The sequence below is a fragment of the Mobula hypostoma genome, chromosome 3, assembly GCF_963921235.1.
Source record: "Mobula hypostoma chromosome 3, sMobHyp1.1, whole genome shotgun sequence".
Classification (NCBI taxonomy): domain Eukaryota; kingdom Metazoa; phylum Chordata; class Chondrichthyes; order Myliobatiformes; family Myliobatidae; genus Mobula; species Mobula hypostoma.
Genome location: NC_086099.1, coordinates 144,066,971 through 144,085,716, shown reverse-complemented (window position 1 = coordinate 144,085,716; position 18,746 = coordinate 144,066,971). Strand labels below are relative to the sequence as shown.

Below are 18,746 nucleotides of genomic sequence, written 5' to 3'. Positions count from 1 at the left end.
TCCTCAAACTTAAAATAATTTATTCTCTCTTTCCCAGTTCTGATAAAGGGACTCCAATCTGATTAACTATTTCATTCTTTCCACATATGCTGCCTGATGTGCATTTCCAGCACTCTCTAATTGTGTTTCGGATTTTTTCAACATTTCAATTTCATTTTTGATTTTTATTTTCTATTGGGATTTCACTTTTTACTCTCTCTTTAAATATTCTGCTTCATTTTTTTCCACATTCAAAAGCTTCATCAAAACTAATTCTTTCTGATGGAATTTTTGCTTTCAGTTATCCATCCCTAATTTCTAACTACTGCCCAATGAATTAAACACCACTTTATGACGTGCAGGAGTCAGGCCTGATAATTATAAGAGGGGTCAGGAAATTGAATAGCCTAGGCTCACATCATTAGTTCCACTCCTTGCCTAAAATTATAACCAGAACTTGTTTAGCAACACATCAATTTGAAATTGACACTATCAAAAACGTAGTGATCAGCTGTTGTTTATAAAACTGTACTCACAATTAGTGGCCACTTTATTAGCTACACCTCACAGCAGCTCACTAATACAAATATCTAATCAGCAAAGCATGTGGGCAGCAACTCAATGCAGACACAGTAAAAATGTTCAGTTGTTTAGACCAAACATCAGAATGAGGAAGAAATGTGATCTAAGTGATATTGATTGTGGAATGATGGTTGATGTCAGACAGGGTGGTTTGAGTATCTCAGAAACTGCTGATCTCCTGGGATTTCACACACCGCAATCTCTAGAGTTTACAAAGAATGGTGCAAAAAAAAACAAAAAACAAATCCCATGAGTGGCAGTTCTGTTGAAGAAAACATTGTGTTAATGAGAGTCCTCAGAGAAGAATGGTCAGACTGGTTGCCAAGCTGACAGGAAGGTGACAGTATCTCACATAACCACATGCTACAACAGTGGTGTGCAAAAGAGCATCTCTGAATGCACAAGACGTTGAATTTTGGAGTAGATGGTCCACAGCAACAGAAGACAATGAACATGCACTGCAGCTACTTTATCAAGTACAGGAGGTACCTAATAAAGTGTTCACTGACTGTTGATGGCTGCTTTCAAACAAATCTAAAATATTTAGGGTCAAAATCCATAGGGAAGTGAAAACATAAAATGAGAGTTTAAGTCATGTAGCCAAGATGAATATCTCTTACTTCCATTTGAATACCTACTAGAATAACACTTATCTTGACATAAGGATTCATCTTGAAAGAACTCAAGCAATACAGAACTCACTGATGATCTTAGAATTTTTTAAATGTAAAAGAAAATATCGCTTCCAGAGAATAGAGCTGAGCACAACCTGGATAAGAATTATAAAAATAGTTCTGCTCATTAAGAGTTGAAATCATAAGGTACTTTTCCAACATGAAAAATAAATATTTGGAAACCAATTTTCACATGACTGGACTTATAATTAAAATTTTCAGGGATGGATAAGATGAACAAGGGAAATAAAACAAAGGCTCTAGGTGGATTAGAGATCAGCCATGAACTAACTGACCGATGGAATAGATCAAAGGGCTGAATGCATTTCTATTTTTGTGATCATATGTGATCATGTGTTCATGTGCAAAGTGTCTCTGTTATTAAGGTGAACAAAGAAACACAGGGAACGTCACATCTCCAGTCTCCTAGCTGAGAGCATCAGTTTATTAGCATTACTGTAGAACTAGCAGCTTTAGAACCACACACACCTACCTACCTACCTACTTCCAACTGACACTGCTCAATTGTTACAGAAGGCTCAGGAGCTTGAAGCCTCATACAGCCAGATTTGGGAACAGCTTCTTTCCAACTGTGATAAGACTGCTGAATGGATCCTGACCTGGATCTGGGCCATACCCTCCAAATATCTGGACCTGCCTCTCAGTTTTTTTTTGTACTACCTTACTTTCCATTTTTCTATTTTCTATTTATGATTTATAATTAAAATTTTTAATATTTACTAATTTTTACTATTTTTAATATTTGTAATCCAGGGAGCGGGAAGCGCAGAATCAAATATCGCTGTGATGATTGTACGTTCTAGTATCAATTGTTTGACGACAATAAAGTATAAAGTATAAGTACAAGTACTAACGAGCCACCATTTTGATCTGTCCACCACAGGCTTCCTATCTGAACTCTGGGACTTCAACTTAAGACACATTCAGGGTAATTTTCAAGTTCTCTCTTAGTTTCAAAGTTCCCATTCCAGTAGTATTATGCACCAATTCTAAAAGCATTCTATGACAGTGAAGACAGTTTTGGTTAATTAAGACTGCCTTCATTGCCATAGAATGCCTTCGCTCTGATAGCATTTTAACACAATTGACCCGGTTTTACCTTTGGTCCTGCAACCCCTTTTCCTGCAGGTCCTGGTAATCCAACCTCACCACGCAGACCAGGCTCCCCCTGTAATTAAAAGGAAATGAGGTCATTACAGTGCTTTCAAATCCTCAGCAAACTCAACTCTGAAGCCGGTTCATAAGCAAGCTGTAAACCCCTCAATAATGGAAACTTGAAAACAACTGTATTTTCCGCAGAGAGTAATTATGAATTGCTTTGATTTGGTCACAGCAATCAGCGCTGTCACCTCGAACTCTCAGGACCCAGAGTCAGGAGTGTAGACTATGTGCAGTTTGTGTGTTCTGTTGGGTGGTACAGTTTTCTCCCACATCTGGAACGTTAATTGGTTCCTGTAAATTATCCCTTAATATAGTGGCAAAAAAGTCAAAGAGAACTTGAAGTGCATGTGAGAACAAAAGAGTTTTTGCATTCTTCCAGTGATGGTGTGGCTTTCCTCCACGTGCTGCACTTTCCTCCCACATCCCAAAGACATACCGGTGGACTGATTGCCCTTTATAAATTTCACCTGGCGCAGATGGGAAGCAAGAGAGTCAGGGGTAATTGGCATGTGAAAGCCAACAGTTTACAGGTAAATGTGGGGGAGTGCACTGAATGGATTACTTTCAGAATCAGACCAACTGGATTAGTTCCACATCTATGAGATTTGATAAAATTGTGGGACTACAGGGAAATAAAGAGAGGAGTAATGGAACTGAGGGAATTTTTCCTAGTCCTAACGAAGGGTCTCGGCCTGAAACGTCGACTGCACCTCTTCCTAGAGATGCTGCCTGGCCTGCTGCGTTCACCAGCAACTTTTATGTGTGTTGCTTGAATTTCCAGCATCTGCAGAATTCCTGTTGTTTGAATTTTTCCTAGTGTTGGGATAAATCTGATAGACCAAATTACCTCCTTCTATGTTAAAATTAATAATTCCCATACAACACATAGCTTTCTGTGTTTCCTTCTGTAAATTTATCCAAAAGTCATGATAAGAGCTTAGTAATTTTATTGACATGAAAAATGAATTTTCCCCATTTATTAAATAATGTCAATCATATAGAATTGAACAGAATGAAATTTTATAGTATGAACATGCATGCTATTAGAAAACATCTTAATAATATATCTGTGTCTTTCATCTCCCATTTTTCCCATCAGCCAGTAACTACTACTGATCTTTACACTATCATTCATGCATCCACCATCATTTAGATTCTTATACCTCCTGTTTTTGACCTTTCTGTGTTACAACAGACCATGTGGACAAAATACTAGATTCGTGGCATATACTGTACAATACAGGTTCATGCCCTTTGGCCCAGCTCAAGGTGCCCCTCAGACTATCCAATCTGTCTGGGTTTGGCCTGTATCCCTCTAAACCTTTCCTATCCAGAAGTTGACTAGGAATTGGATGAATTATGTAGCAGGTGTATTATTAACTGAGAACAGATTGTCCATCTAGTTTGTCTTCAAACTTCCTGAAGTTGTTGCTGACTGTACCGTATAGCTTACAGTATAATAAGGGACTGCTTTGTTTTAGGAACACATTGTTGAATGCACTATTAGGCGCATATTGAGCATGCGCTATTGATCTGTGTGTGTGTGTGCCAAGTTCAGATTCTGTGAGTAAAGAACCATGAACCTTAGCTCCCATCTCCAACATTTTTATTAATGGCATTGTTGTGTAACCAGGCCACATACACAACAAATTGGCGACGAGGTTAAGGAACCTACATCGTATCAGAATGCAGTGTTTTAATTGGTAACGACACTTGGAAGAAGAGTGCAAGGAATGAGCTAAGGAGCGGGAGAGGGAGGCAGATCGAGGCCGTGAGTCTCAAAGGAAGTGAGAGCACAGCCGGGTCGGGAACGTCCGGAGACCAAGAGATACAGTCGGAGCCGCAGCACGTCCAGCCGAGACCACAGCCCGCGCTGACGCCCAGGGGCTGAGGGTCTGCCTGCCCCAGAAGGAAGATAAAAAGGAGCAACACACACATCTAGATGGAGTGTGCAAAAAGGACATGTGAGTCAGAAAGAAAACAAGGGGAAAACAGAGCTAAATTAACAAAGATGGCAATGATTGGAACCATTACAACATTTGATAGTGGCATTGAAGACTGGGCAACTTACATTGAGAGAGTGGAGTTATATTGTGAGGCTAACAGTGTTAATGATGAAAAGGAAGCCAGCGTCTTTCTTAGTATTATGGGAGCAAAAACATACGGGCGGCTACGAAGCTTGTTAACCCCTGAAAAGCCAGCTGACAAAACATTCAAGCAAATAGTAGACACTCTCCAACCCCAAGCCACTGGTCATTGCTGAAAGATTTAAATTTCACAAACAGAATCAGAGCAAAAATGAAAGCATTTCTGAATATTGTGCTGAATTGCACAAATTATCAGAACATTGTCAATTTGGAGCTGGTCTATCGGACGCATTGAGGGACAGGTTAATGTGTGGCGTGCACTGTGAAACCACATAGAAGAAGCTCCTGGGTGAAAAAGACCTTCCATTGGAGAAGGCGCTGAACATTGCATTATCAATGGAAAAAGCAGCATGGGGTGCTTCAGAGATACAACAAAAATCTCTGGAATATGCTACAAATAAAATGTCATTGAACAGAAATGAAGGAAAGAGATGTTACCGTTGTGGGAACATGGCACATGACCCTGATGAGTGTTGGTTTAAAGACAAAGAATGCAGAAACTGGCAAACAGGGCCACACTAGCAGAGTATGCAAAGCTAGTAAACAGCAGAAAAAGGAGAAAATTCAGAAAAACAAGAAACCCCAGAAAGGAAAACACATCAATGTACACAAAATGGAAGAAAGCAGTTCTGATGAAAACGACTCAGATGGAAGTTAATTGTCTTGTCGGCAACTTCACAGCATGGAAGAGACAGATGATCAAAGAGTAATATGGATCACTCCACAAGTGGCGGGCGTGAGACTAAAATTGGAGTTGGACAAAGGCTCAGCTTTAACAGTGATCACTGTACACGACTACAAACGATTGTTTTCTCACATACCTCTGAAATGAACTAAACTACTGCTAAAGACTTACACAGGACAGAAAATGCATCCCAAAGGTAAAATAAAAGTGACAGTGACCTACGGAGACAAAACACAGCAGCTGAACCTCTATGTACTGAAATATGGAGGACCACTGTTGCTGGGACGTGAATGGCTCAGGAAAATCCGGTTGGATTGGCACACCATCAATGCACTAGATGTGTCAACAAAGGAGGGCAGCTCGACGGGGAAGATGTCCGCAGCCTCTCCTCTCACCCTTTGTCGACTATTACAACAACGAGGGGGAGCTAGACAGCATCGACATTGAGAATGAACGCAGTATCCGTGGCCGCGAATCGGATGAAGATACAGAGGATGCAAGGGAGACAGATATTGCCAATAAGCAGGATGATGAAGACTACCTGGAAGTAAAAGAGCAGATGTAACAGGAGAAATCGACATCTCTCAAAAGACAGCTACAGCAGTTACAGGAAGGCACTTTGCAGGAGTATCAGAAAAGGATGAAGAAACTAGATCAACCATACAAGGAAAGAATACGAAATGCAGAGCTCTTTCCGCAACTGAAGACAGAACAAGTGGAAAGGAATTATATTAAAGAGAAGAAAGCAGCAGTGAAGGATTTTGAAGACAAAAAGATTTAAGTTAGAAGAAAAGAAAAAGATGATTGAGAATGAGAGGCTAACAATTGGACTCACAGGAGATTCTGTGGAGGTAAAGTTAATAATGACTAGAAAACTAAGGAGGAGACGTAATGACCCTGTTCCAATTACCGACAAGAGACGAAAACCTGCACCTGTGCAGTTAAATTACTTGTTAACAGATGAACACATAATGGAAGTTCTGTGAGCTCTCAAAAAGCTTAAGTCTCTGAAAAGACTAGCATCTCCACTCAAATAGAACAGCTTTCGCACAAGGTAAATCTCAAACCAGTCATTTCCTCCATTGAGAATCAAACACTTAATCTTTTGCAGGAAAGTTTCTTTTACACGTACATATTTTGAATCCTCAGCCAATGTGTCTCGTTTTTCACAAAGAAGTTGGGAAACAGCATCAAAACAGAAGCGAATTATGGCAACAAACTGTAAGGTTTCTATTGTTGTATTTTCACACTTATGCTGAATGTGCACCTGAAGGAATTCTCCCTCTTGAGCCAGACAGATAGCACTGCAGGTAATCCTTAATATCAGCAAAACTGTACTTTAACAGCAGTTTAAGAACAATGGAACGAACAGCAGGATTTCAATCAACTGCTTTATCAAATGGTGAACGATTACTGGTAAAGTACTGATCTTTCTGTGAGTCATTGGATTGCCCCGACTTTTGAATAACTAGCAGAGACAGCAGATCACCAATCACTTCTTTGTTGGTGGCAAGTCATCTTTGAAGCAGACCAAGGAAACCGAAGCTACAAAAAATGTATCACACATTAAGGTGATGTGTGTGGCTTAAATTTCCAGCATCTGCAGATTTCCTTGTGTTTGCTTTTTTAAAAAATGTATCACACCTCTTGCGAAATATGACTAATTTTGCTACAGCTTCACTTATTTCTTCTGTTACCGCTGGTACATAATCATCATCTGGAGAAGTATGGCACAGTGGGCAGAGTCATTGTCCTGATTGAAGACTCCACTTTATACATTTTAAACAGTAAAAATGATCACATGGAAACAGGATGGGATCGTTGAGTTCTCCTAAGCAAATTGTACATTCTTTCAGATCATACCTGAAGAACAGACATCTTGCACTATTTTTACAGTCCCTGAGGACCTGAACCACAGCCTGAAAGAGCCCTCAGGATCTCACATCAGAGTTGCTGTTCAAACTCTTTGCAAGTTGACCAGCGTAGAATGCAACCTTGTCCTCCAATTTATCATGTTTTCTTTAACTCCCAAAATGATGTGTTCCACAAAAAGTGATGGCATCTCCGTCTCCTCCTGAGCATCTTCCCAGCACTCCTGCTGAATCACCAGCACCAAGACATGAAGCACGAATAGGATATAGAAAGTTATATTATGCTAAGAGATGGTATCATAAAGGTCAGGCTATCTATTTGGAATCTAAGGAGAATATGAAGGTTGGAACAAATGAGATGTGGATAAGGAAGACAAGCGATAGCACAGAGATGCGTATATATCCAGGAAAGCTTCAGAGAGGAGTCTTCATTATATGGAGGCGATCTGCCCCCTAGAACTCTTAGCAAGTTGGAGGCACATATCTTCTTAACTCCCTATGCTCAGAGGTAAACTTTTCATGACCTTTATATGGAAATCTGTATTAAAACAAACAAGTTTATTGACAGACGTTACCCGGAGAGGCAGAGAAGACCCCCTCGGAGCCTTGAGTTATAAATGGGTCTTAGACCAAAAGTTAAAAAGAAAAGGCTTGTTATAATTTGATATTATTAAGTTACTAAGTAAACAAATGGTAGGCACTTGTATGTTAAGGGTAAACATATTTGTTTAGCATAGTGCCCCAGTAAAAAAAAGTTGATGCACTATTAAAATAAAAGGGGAGGAGTGTATCATATAGCCTACAGTATAATAAGGGACTACTTTATGTTTAAGTAACACGTCGTTGAATGCGCTATTAGGCACGTATTGAGCATGCGCTATTAGGCGTGTATTGATCTGTACGTGTGTGCCGAGCTCAGTTTCTGCAAGTAAAGCACCACGAAACTTAGCTTCCATCTCCAGCCTTTTTATTAATAGCATTGTTGTGTAACCAGGCCACATACACAACACTGACCATTCAAAGCAATTAATATCTATTCAAAATCGATAACAGATCATGTGGAAAATCTGACTTATGGAAAGCTTTGGGAACATAAAGTCTCAAGTTACCTCTTCCTTACAAGCACACCACAAGTTGCACCTTGTTTTCTCATCCTGATTCCTGCTCACAGAATGATATTTTTTGAAAGAAATATATTTAATTTGTATCTTAATTAGCCAACATTTATCAGCAAATCCATATTCTTCATGAATTAATTTCACAGCTTGAAAGTGCCTACGTTGAATGATCTCATTAATTTAATGTTGAATGTACTGCTCTTCGACTCCATCTTCAGGTTCTGATCACAAAAAGCAGAAATAGCTGGTCAAGGTCTACAGCTTTTCAACCGAATAAAACAATTCATATTCCACTTAACTTTCACTGTTCCACTGGGAATCTGTCAACTTTACCAATAACTCCACAACATCTGGCCTCTATTCTGTCAGCTAATCTGTTTGCCATTCATCAGATCAATGCTGCCATACATTTTCTACATTCTAACAAATGGAACTTTACACATTGATTTATGTGTTTGTTGTTCAGTCGTTGAGTCCAACTCTTCGTGACCTCATGGACTCTTGCACACCAAGCCTTCTTGTTGGAAACTGCCTCTCTAAGACCCCCCAAGGTCATATGCATTGTCTGAGTAATATTATCTGTCCATCATAGCCTCTGTCGTCCTCCTTCTTTTACCTTCTGTTTTACCTAACATGAGAGACTTCTCCAAGAAATCCTGTCTTCTCACGATGTGGCCAAAATATCTGAGCTCTTGTCTCGTAATCAAGCCTCCTAGTGAGCAGTCTGGCAGTATTTCTTCAGGTATTGTCTTGTTGGATCTTCTTGCTGTCCAACGAACTCTTAACGCTTTCCTCCAGCTTCTAATAATTTATAATACAGCAGAATTTCACCTAACCAATAACTACATGCCAGGAAACTTCTTAGCCTGTTTCTTGATATCAAGGATAACTTGTTTCCACTCCAGTCCTGAGAGTTCAAAGGTGACTATTGAGTCAAATGTGGGATCACAGATTTTGCCACAGCTCAGCATGTGGGTGAGAAGTTAGGGAACTGAGGCACGTTCACTGTTGCTAATGCTGGGTTTCTGTCTGCTCCCAATGCACAAATTTGAGATTCTCTGTGCCATCCCAAATGTACCATCTCCACTGTGAGCAATCATTGTCCAGAGTCCCCCAGGAGTCAATGGAGATCTTCCAAGGATTTTGGTTTTGAGAATATCCTTGAATGGTGTCTTCTGTCCATCTGTTGAGCATGAAAATGTCATACCCTGACCTAAGGAGCCAATTTGAGTTTCACTGGGGATGGTGACTTGGAAGAGGACACTGATATTGACTCAGAGAGAAAGAAGAGACTGCAGATGTTGGAATCTGAAACTACGAACAATCTGTTGGAGAAACTCAGCAGGCTGAGTAATATCTGGGGAGGAAAGAAATTGTCAACATTTCAGATTGAAACCCTTCATGGGGACCCTGAGTTTCATTCATGGGCTGTTGAGGCATTTTGTGGAAACAGCATTAGTGACAATTCTCCAGTGCTCTGGGTAGAAGCTTAAGTCTCTGAAACCCAAAGGAGGAGAAGCATCCTTGCTTCATCATTGCTTCCGACACGACTCCCTTGTCCATTCGTTCCCCCCCCCATCCCTCCCCACTGATCTCCCTCCTGGCACTTATCCTTGTAAGCGGAACAAGTGCTACACATGCCCCTACACTTCCTCCCTTACCACCATTCAGGGCCCCAGACAGTCCTTCCAGGTGAGGCGACACTTCACCTGTGAGTCGGCTGGGGTGATATACTGCGTCCGGTGCTCCCGATGCGGCCCTCTATATGTTGGTGAGACCTGACGAAGACTGGGAGACCGCTTTGCTGAACACCTATGCTCTGTCCGCCAGAGAAAGCAGGATCTCCCAGTGACCACACATTTTAATTCCACACCCCATTCCCATTCTGACATGTCTATCCATGGCCTCCTCTACTGTAAAGATGAAGCCACACTCAGCTTGAAGGAGCAACACCTTATATTCCATCTGGGTAGCCTCCAATCTTATGGCATGAACATTGACTTCTCAAACTTCCGCTAATGCCCCACCTCCCCCTCGTACCCCATCCGTTATTTATTTATATACACACATTCTTTCTCTCTCTCTCCCTTTTCTCCCTCTTCTCCCTCTGTCCCTCTGACTATACCTCTTGCCCATCCTCTGGGTTCCCCCCCCCCAACTTTTCTTTCTCCCTGGGCCTCTTGTCCCATGATCCTCTTGTATCCCTTTTGCCAATCACCTGTCCAGCTCTTGGCTCTATCCCTCCCCCTCCTGTCTTCTCCTATCATTTTGGATCTCCCTCTCCCCCTCCCACTTTCAAATCCCTTACTAACTCTTCCTTCAGTTAGTCCTGATGAAGGGTCTCGGCCTGAAACGTCGACTGTACTTCTTCCTAGAGATGCTGCCTGGCCTGCTGCGTTCACCAGCAACTTTGATGTGTGAAGCATCATTGCTGTCCAGTAGACCTTGGATTTTGTGCTAGATGTTCAAATGCCTTTTCCCTTGAATAGCCAAAAACTCTTCCAGAACACTGGAAGTGACAGAAAGTTTAATCATTGTTGACTGCCTTTGCTGAGAAATGGTTCCCAGTAATATAATTTTCATGGTTGAAAGGTTTAGAATGACAGCCACTCACCACAGAACTTATTTTATTTTATTAGAGGTAGAGTGCAGAACAAGCTCTTCTGGCCCAACAAGCCACAACGCCCAGCAACCCTCTATTTAACCCTAGCCTAATCACAGGACAATTTACAATTAACCTACTAACTTTGGACTGTGGGAGGAAACGGGAGCACCTAAAGGAAGCTCATGCACTGAAGGGAAGAACCTATAAACTTCTTACAGATGGCTCCAGAATTGAACTCTGATCTCCGTCACCCCAAGCTGTGAGAGTATTATGGTAACCACTGTACTATGTGGCACCCCATCCAGTTTCTATCCTGCTCTATCCTGAATGGATTCTCAATATTTCTGGATTTCAGTGCTTTAAAAGGGATAGAGAGGGTGGAAAAGGGGAGGAGGGGTGGCATTACTGGTCAGGGATACTATTACAGCTACAGAAAGGGTGGGTAATGTAGCAGGATCCTCTTTTGAGTCAGTATGGGTGGAAGTCAGGAACAGGAACGAGTAGTTACTCTACTGGGGGCATTCTATAGGTCCCCTGGTAGCAGCAGAGATACAGAGGTGCAGATTGGGAGGTAGATTTTGGAAAGGTGCAAAAATAACAGGGTTGTTATCATGAGTGACTTTAACTTCCCTAAGATTGATTGGCACTTGATTAGTTCCAAGGGTTTAGATGGGGCAGAGTTTGTTAAGTGTGTCCAGGACAGGTTCCTGTCTCAGTGTGTGGACAGGCCGACTAGAGGGAATGCCATACTAGATCTAGTACTAGGTAATGAACCGGGTCAGGTCACAAATCTCTCAGTGGATGAGCATCTGGGGGACAGTGACCACCGCTCCCTGGCCCTTAGCATTATCATGGAAAAGGATAGAATCAGAGAGGACAGGAAAATTTTTAATTGGGGAAGGGCAAATTATGAGGCTATAAGACTAGAACTTGCGGGTGTGAATTGGGATGATGTTTTTGCAGGGAAATGCACTATGGACATGTGGTCGATGTTTAGAGATCTCTTGCAGGATGTTAGGGATAAATTTGTCCGGGTGAGGAAGATAAAGAATGGTAGGGTGAAGGAACCATGGGTGACAAGTGAGGTGGAAAATCTAGTCAGGTGGAAGAAGGCAGCATACATGAGGTTTAGGAAGCAAGGATCAGATGGGTCTATTGAGGAATATAGGGAAGCAAGAAAGGAGCTTAAGAAGGGGCTGAGAAGAGCAAGAGGGAGCATGAGAAGGCCTTGGCGAGTAGGGTAAAGGAAAACCCCAAGGCATTCTTCAATTATATGAAGAAAAAAAGGATGACAGGACTGGAGGTAGGACCGATTAGGGATAAAGGTGGGAAGATGTGCCTGGAAGCTGTGGAAGTGAGCAAGGTCCTCAATCAATACTTCTCTTCGGTATTCACCAATGAGAGGGAACTTGATGATGGTGAGGACAATATGAGTGAGGTTGATGTTCTGGAGCATGTTGATATTAAGGGAGAGGGGGTGTTGGAGTTGTTAAAATACATTTGGATGGATAAATCCCTGGGGCCTGACGGAATATTCCCCAGTCTGCTCCACGAGGTGAGGGAAGAGATTGCTGAGCCTCTGGCGAGGATCTTTATGTCCTCGTTGTCCACGGGAATGGTACCGGAGGATTGGTGGGAGGCGAATGTCGTCCCCTTGTTCAAAAAAGGTAGTAGGGATAGTCTGGGTAATTATAGACCCGTGAGCCTTACATCTGTGCTGGGAAAGCTGTTGGAAAAGATTCTTAGAGATAGGATCTCTGGGCATTTAGAGAATCGTGGTCTGATCAGGGACAGTCAGCATAGCTTTGTGAAGGGCAGATCGTGTCTAACAAGCCTGATAGAGTTCTTTGAGGAGGTGACCAGGTATATAGATGAGGGTAGTGCAGTGGATGTGATCTATATGGATTTTAGTAAGGCATTTGACAAGGTTCCACGCGGTAGGCTTGTTCAGAAAGTCAGAAAGCATGGGATCCAGGGAAGTTTGGCCAGGTGGATTCAGAATTGGTTTGTCTGCAGAAGGCAAAGGGTCGTGGTGGAGGGAGTACATTCATATTAGAGGATTGTGACTAGTGGTGTCCCACAAGGATCTGTTCTGCGACCTCTACTTTTTGTGATTTTTATTAATGACCTGGATGTGGGGATAGAAAGGTGGGTTGGCAAGTTTGCAGATGACACAAAGGTTGGTGGTGTTGTAGATAGTGTAGAGGATTGTCAAAGATTGCAGAGAGACATTGATAGGATGCAGAAGTGGGCTGAGAAGTGGCAGATGGAGTTCAACCCGGAGAAGTGTGAGGTGGTACACTTTGGAAGGACAAACTCCAAGGCAGAGTACAAAGTAAATGGCAGGATACTTGGTAGTGTGGAGGAGCAGAGGGATCTGGGGGTACATATCCACAGAACCCTGAAAGTTGCCTCACAGGTGGATAGGATAGTTAAGAAAGCTTATGGTGTGTTAGCTTTCATAAGTCGAGGGATAGAGTTTAAGAGCCGCGATGTAATGATGCGGCTCTATAAAACTCTGGTTAGGCCACACTTAGAGTACTGTATCCAGTTCTGGTCACCTCACTGTAGGAAGGATGTGGAAGCATTGGAAAGGGTACAGAGGAGATTTACCAGGATGCTGCCTGGTTTAGAGAGTATGCATTATGATCAGAGATTAAGGGAGCTAGGGCTTTACTCTTTGGAGAGAAGGAAGATGAGAGGAGACATGATAGAGGTGTACAAGATAATAAGAGGAATAGTTAGAGTGGATAGCCAGTGCCTCTTCCCTGGGGCACCACTGCTCAATACAAGAGGACATGGCTTTAAGGTAAGGGGTGGGAAGTTCAAGGGGGATATTAGAGGAAGGTTTTTTAATCGGAGAGTGGTTGGTGTGTGGAATGCACTGCCTGAGTCAGTGGTGGAGGCAGATACATTAGTGAAGTTTAAGAGACTACTAGACAGGTATATGGAGGAATCTAAGGTGGGGGCTTATATGGGAGGCAGGGTGTGAGGGTCAGCACAACATTGTGGGCCGAAGGGCCTGTACTGTGCTGTACTATTCTATGTTGTATGTGCTCTTGTAGCCACATATAGTTGGCCAATAATTACCCCTGTGATATTGAAGACTCTGTGATGCCAACGGCAGTGAAGATTGTGGGTAGACGGTTAGACTCTCCCGAGACAATGCAAGAAATGACAATGATAATTATGATGGTGTTTGGACTGAAGGTACTGACCAATGAACTACTAAGCAAGTCGATGTCTTTAATCTAAGATGATTAGACTCCAAAATACACCAAAATGCTTTTTTATGTTGAGTGTGATTCTAGTTGATTCATTTTTATTATGATTTCTCAATACTATAAGAAGTTACATTTTGCCTTGATATTAGGAGGGAAGGGAGGGAACATCGACTCAGACCATGAGAGGCCTGCATCAGGCATTTTCATACCTTACAAGGCGCATATTGGAAGTCTATGTGGGGCGCCACTCCTCACACAGACTAGAGCAATGTGTGATTAAATTCCTTGCTCAAGGGCACAAACACGCTGCCACAGCTGAGGCTCAAACTAGCGACCTTGAGGTAATTAGACGAACGCCTTAACCGCTTGGCCACGTGCCCAGAATTCAATCCCAACACATATTAGGGGAATTAGGGGAATAATATCTATATCCTTTTTTGGATTTCAGCTCTTTAGGATTAAGGATAAAGTGATGTGTGGAACCACTTGATCCTCTGGAACCTAATCTGAGCATCTGTGAAGAGATTACTGATGAAAATTGCACGACATTGTCATTTAGAATGTTTGGCCATTTCTCAGATGCTTAGCGCATCTTTCCACTGAACTCTAATTGACAATTGCACATATTCAGGTCTTGTTACTGGCACCATCAGCTCTTCAGGTGTAGTTCCAAAGCTACCACAATGGGCACATATTGTGAAGCTGAGGCAATCCTCTTACGTTTGTATCTATCATCCATTAGAAATGCTACTACTGACTATGCATTGATTTCTTTACTTGCAGTTTTAATTTCCCTAAGTTACTGGAAAGGTCCTTTGTTACACCATAAAAGACTGTCAGCAAGGAAGATCCTTTCATAATTGGCACTATTGGCTTGCTTTTATCATTTTATCTCTGTACAGATGTTCCAGGATATTATCGTTACTTTAGAATTTAATTCACAATGTATGATCTTATATTTTCCTACCACAGAAGAAAACAATCAGTGGCAGCTGCCTTGCTGCAGTCCTCGGCATCATTCCAGTAATTCCTCTGATTTCTGTAGCATTTTATAATTCATATAATTTCTATAAATTCCTGTCTTATTCCCTGAAAAATCCTGAAATGCATTTTATCAAGTCCCTCAAATTATTCCACCCCAAATTTACAAAACTCTTCGCCAGTCACGCTGAATCTATAGTGAGATCGGTGTGGCACCTTTCACCTGCAACATGTTCCAGTTTCCTTTCCGGAAGAAATAAATCAGATGTTCTCTTTGTGGTAAAATCTGAAGCCAAAAAACTCCTCCGTTGCTTCAGCAGCATGTGCACCATCTGGTGACATATCCTCATCCAAATGCACCACGACTGGCTCTGCTCTCCGCCTTTCTGTTGGACATGTCACTGAAACCCCTCTCACTGAACTTTCATGAGGGAATTGCATACAGAATTACTGTTTCCATCAGTCTCGTTGATAAGCTGGTAAACTCTCTTCTGATTCCATCCCACTGCCTCATCTCCCTTACTGATCTCCAATCAGAACTCAACAGCCCTGTAATGAATGCTGTTAGGAAAGTATTAATAAACCATGGAAACTACAAGTATGGTGATGGAACAGTACAGAGCATTTTCCCCACACGTAATAGGGCCAGAATTCAATCCAAACTCTTTGCACCCCTGAATTCGGCATTAGGTCATTTGAACTACTGAAATCCTTTTTGCCCAATGTTCTGATAAATGTTCCTATTGTTATGCACTGGGCGCAGAAAATTATCCGTATTGTCTATGCCTATTGTGGGAGGTGGTGCATAATTTGTGCTTCTAGTCAACTTCATATAAGATGCAATTATTAACATAATTATATATGAACATCTGTTTCAAATGAGCTTAGTCAAATTGTGCATCGCCTGGTAAGCAGGTCATTATCTAACTTTGTTTAATCAGGGAGAGATCAGCCAATGGAATTAAACATTAAAAGCTCAGTTAAATAGGGTCACAGTGCTGTCTCAAACCTCCAGAGACTGGATGCTACGAGTGTAAACCAGATAGATTCTCAAGTGATCACTGTGTGGCTTCCTTGCATGCACCACTTTCCTCCCCAAAGATGAACTGAGCTGGATAATGAGTTAACTAACTACTGTAAACTGCAATTGGGGAGGCAAAGGGAATGGAAAGGTTGATAGGGATGTGGGAGGAAAAAATGGGATTCGTATAAGATTGATGCTTTAGAGTTAGCTTGAACACAATGAGCCAAGAGGCCTTTTTCTGTGCTGTATGACTTTTCTACAACTGGTTTTACAGTGCCATAAATTATTTTAGTATCAGTTAGAAATGGGTTATTTTATTGGAGAGCTAAATTACTATTTACAAGTAAAATTTACCTGGACAGCATTTTCCATTTGGTTCTGAAGAATAAGACCAATAAAAAGGAATTTACCTTGGGTCCAGTAGGTCCAGCTGGTCCAGGATATCCAAGAAAACCACTGGGTCCCCTTTTACCAGGTTCACCCTGGAACACAATAAGAAAATTCCAGAATGACAAACTTACACAGTTACAAACAAAAATCCACAAATCCATTTTTCAACTTTATTTCTATGTGGAACTCTGTTTGTTGCAGAAAACTCTAAGGGTGCATCCCTCAAATACTGCTTAGTAGTTTGTGAAGACAAACTTGCTCACACTGTGTAGCCGGTTGAACTTGTCAGATTCACTAAAAAATAATAAGAAATTTTTTTTGTTTTTACAGCAATGTTTTCCTAATCTCTATCAAATTTGAGAAATTTACTTTGGGGTTTCAGTGTCTGCATAAGACTGATGCAAGGGAACTGTTGCCCAAACACCTCACTAAATTAAAAATAAAATCACTCTCTGATGTCTCACTGGCGGTACACGTCTTCAGTGTTCCTGAAAAGCAGAGAAGTTTATATTATATTATACATTTGAAAATAAATAATTTCATTTTAATCTTGCTGTAATAAGCCTAGTCCTGATATTCCAGTGCCATGTTTTCAAATAGTGGGGCAAGATCCTCAGCTATACATTTTACTTTTCACCACATGCAGTTTTAACCCGACAAGGTGCTTCTGTTTTTAAAACAATATATTCACCCAGACTAGTTGATAGGATTGATTCCCAATCAAATAGAGACCAATATAGCCAAGGCAGCAACAATGAACAAGGATCGTACTGCTGTATTAGTGGAAAGAGGGATAAGGGCAACAACCCCAACTCAGGGGATGCTTGGTCCTGATCATGACCCTACAGACAGAGGTGGTGCCAGGACAGCAGCTAAGTTTGGGGGCCCAGGAAGAAGCACTTAATGGTCTATTTGGCCTAAAGGATGTGTTGATACTGTCCTCTGCTCTATATAATAAAAGAAGCAGAACAAGAAGTGTGTTGTTTGAGCCATCTTACCTACTTACCCCACCAACCAAAAGGTTGGGCTTGATCTTTCACCTCCATGACACTTTCCTGCACTAACACCATTTCCCCTGCATCCCTTAATGTCTAACAATTTATCAGACTCTGTCTTGAATATACTCAGTGACTGAGCCTTCCTGGCTTGGGTAGAAAATTCCCATGGTATATTACTTCTTGTCCCAATCCTGAAGAACCCCTTATTTTGAGACCATGTTCTCTGCTTCCAAATATCCCAACCAGGCAAATCATCAGTTCCACATCAGTCTCAGCAACTATATACAAACTTCGCACATTTCAATGAAATCACTGCTTTTTTTTAAGGCATCCGTTAGTCTTGTGAGACCATGGATCTGTGCCTGGAAAATCTTCACTCTCCAGGGCGCAGGCCTGGGCAAGGTTGTATGGAAGACCGGCGGTTGCCCATGCTGCAAGTCTCCCCTCTCCACGACACCGATGTTGTTGAAAGGAAGGGCAAGGGCCGATATAGCTTGGCTCCGGTGTCGTCGCAGAGCACTGTGTAGTTAAGTGCCTTGCTCAAGGACACAACACGCTGCCTTGGCTGGGGCTCGTACTCATGACCTTCAGGTCCCCAGTCGAATGCCTTAACCACCTGGCCACGTGCCCACAAATCACTCCTTACTCTTCTAAATTCAAGACCTAGTCAGCTTAGCGGTTTCTTATATGCCATTCCAGAAATCTGTCTAGTGAATATGATTAAACTCAGTCCATGGAAGGTAGGGACATCAGAGCTATATGCAATATTCCAGATGCTGCACCAGATCTTGGTATCTGCAATCTTAACTCAAATCTTCCTGCAAACAAAGGCCAACATACTATTTATCCTCTAAACTGCTTGCTGATCTGTGATTTGTATACAAGCACACCTAGTCCATTTGGACATAAATATCTTTTAATCTCTCACCTTTTATAGAATGCTGCAACTTTCAAATTTTTGAATTTTAAGGAGATTATCTTTTTTTTTCATTCTTCTGTGTGGCTCAAATGTGTAAAGCGGGTTAAACATGATGCTCATAGCCTCATTATGTATGCATTTCATACATCTGAAAAATTAACTCTGTTTATCTTTTCACAGATTCTGCCTGACCTCCAGAATGTTTTCACCATTTTCTGCTTTAATTTCAGATTTCTAACATACGTAGTTTGGTTCTTCTTTGAATCCTTAGTTTCATTATAATGTCCCTTACACCAGGGGTTCCCAACCTTCTTTGCACCGTGGACTGATTTAATATTGACAATATTCTTGTGGACCGGCTGACCGG

General features: G+C 41.7%; 1 protein-coding gene across 1 annotated transcript in view; it reads right to left on the bottom strand.

Annotated features, from left to right (window-relative positions):
* The window catches only part of LOC134343748 (collagen alpha-1(XXVIII) chain-like), an 83,610-nt gene that overhangs the window by 44,653 nt on the left and 20,211 nt on the right, over positions 1 to 18,746 (bottom strand). Inside the window, exons 4-5 of the mRNA XM_063042490.1 lie at positions 16,483 to 16,554; positions 2,356 to 2,424 (exon numbers count right to left, since the gene is read on the bottom strand). Of these exons, the coding sequence (XP_062898560.1) occupies positions 2,356 to 2,424; positions 16,483 to 16,554 (141 nt within the window). The remainder of the gene's footprint in view (positions 1 to 2,355; positions 2,425 to 16,482; positions 16,555 to 18,746) is intronic.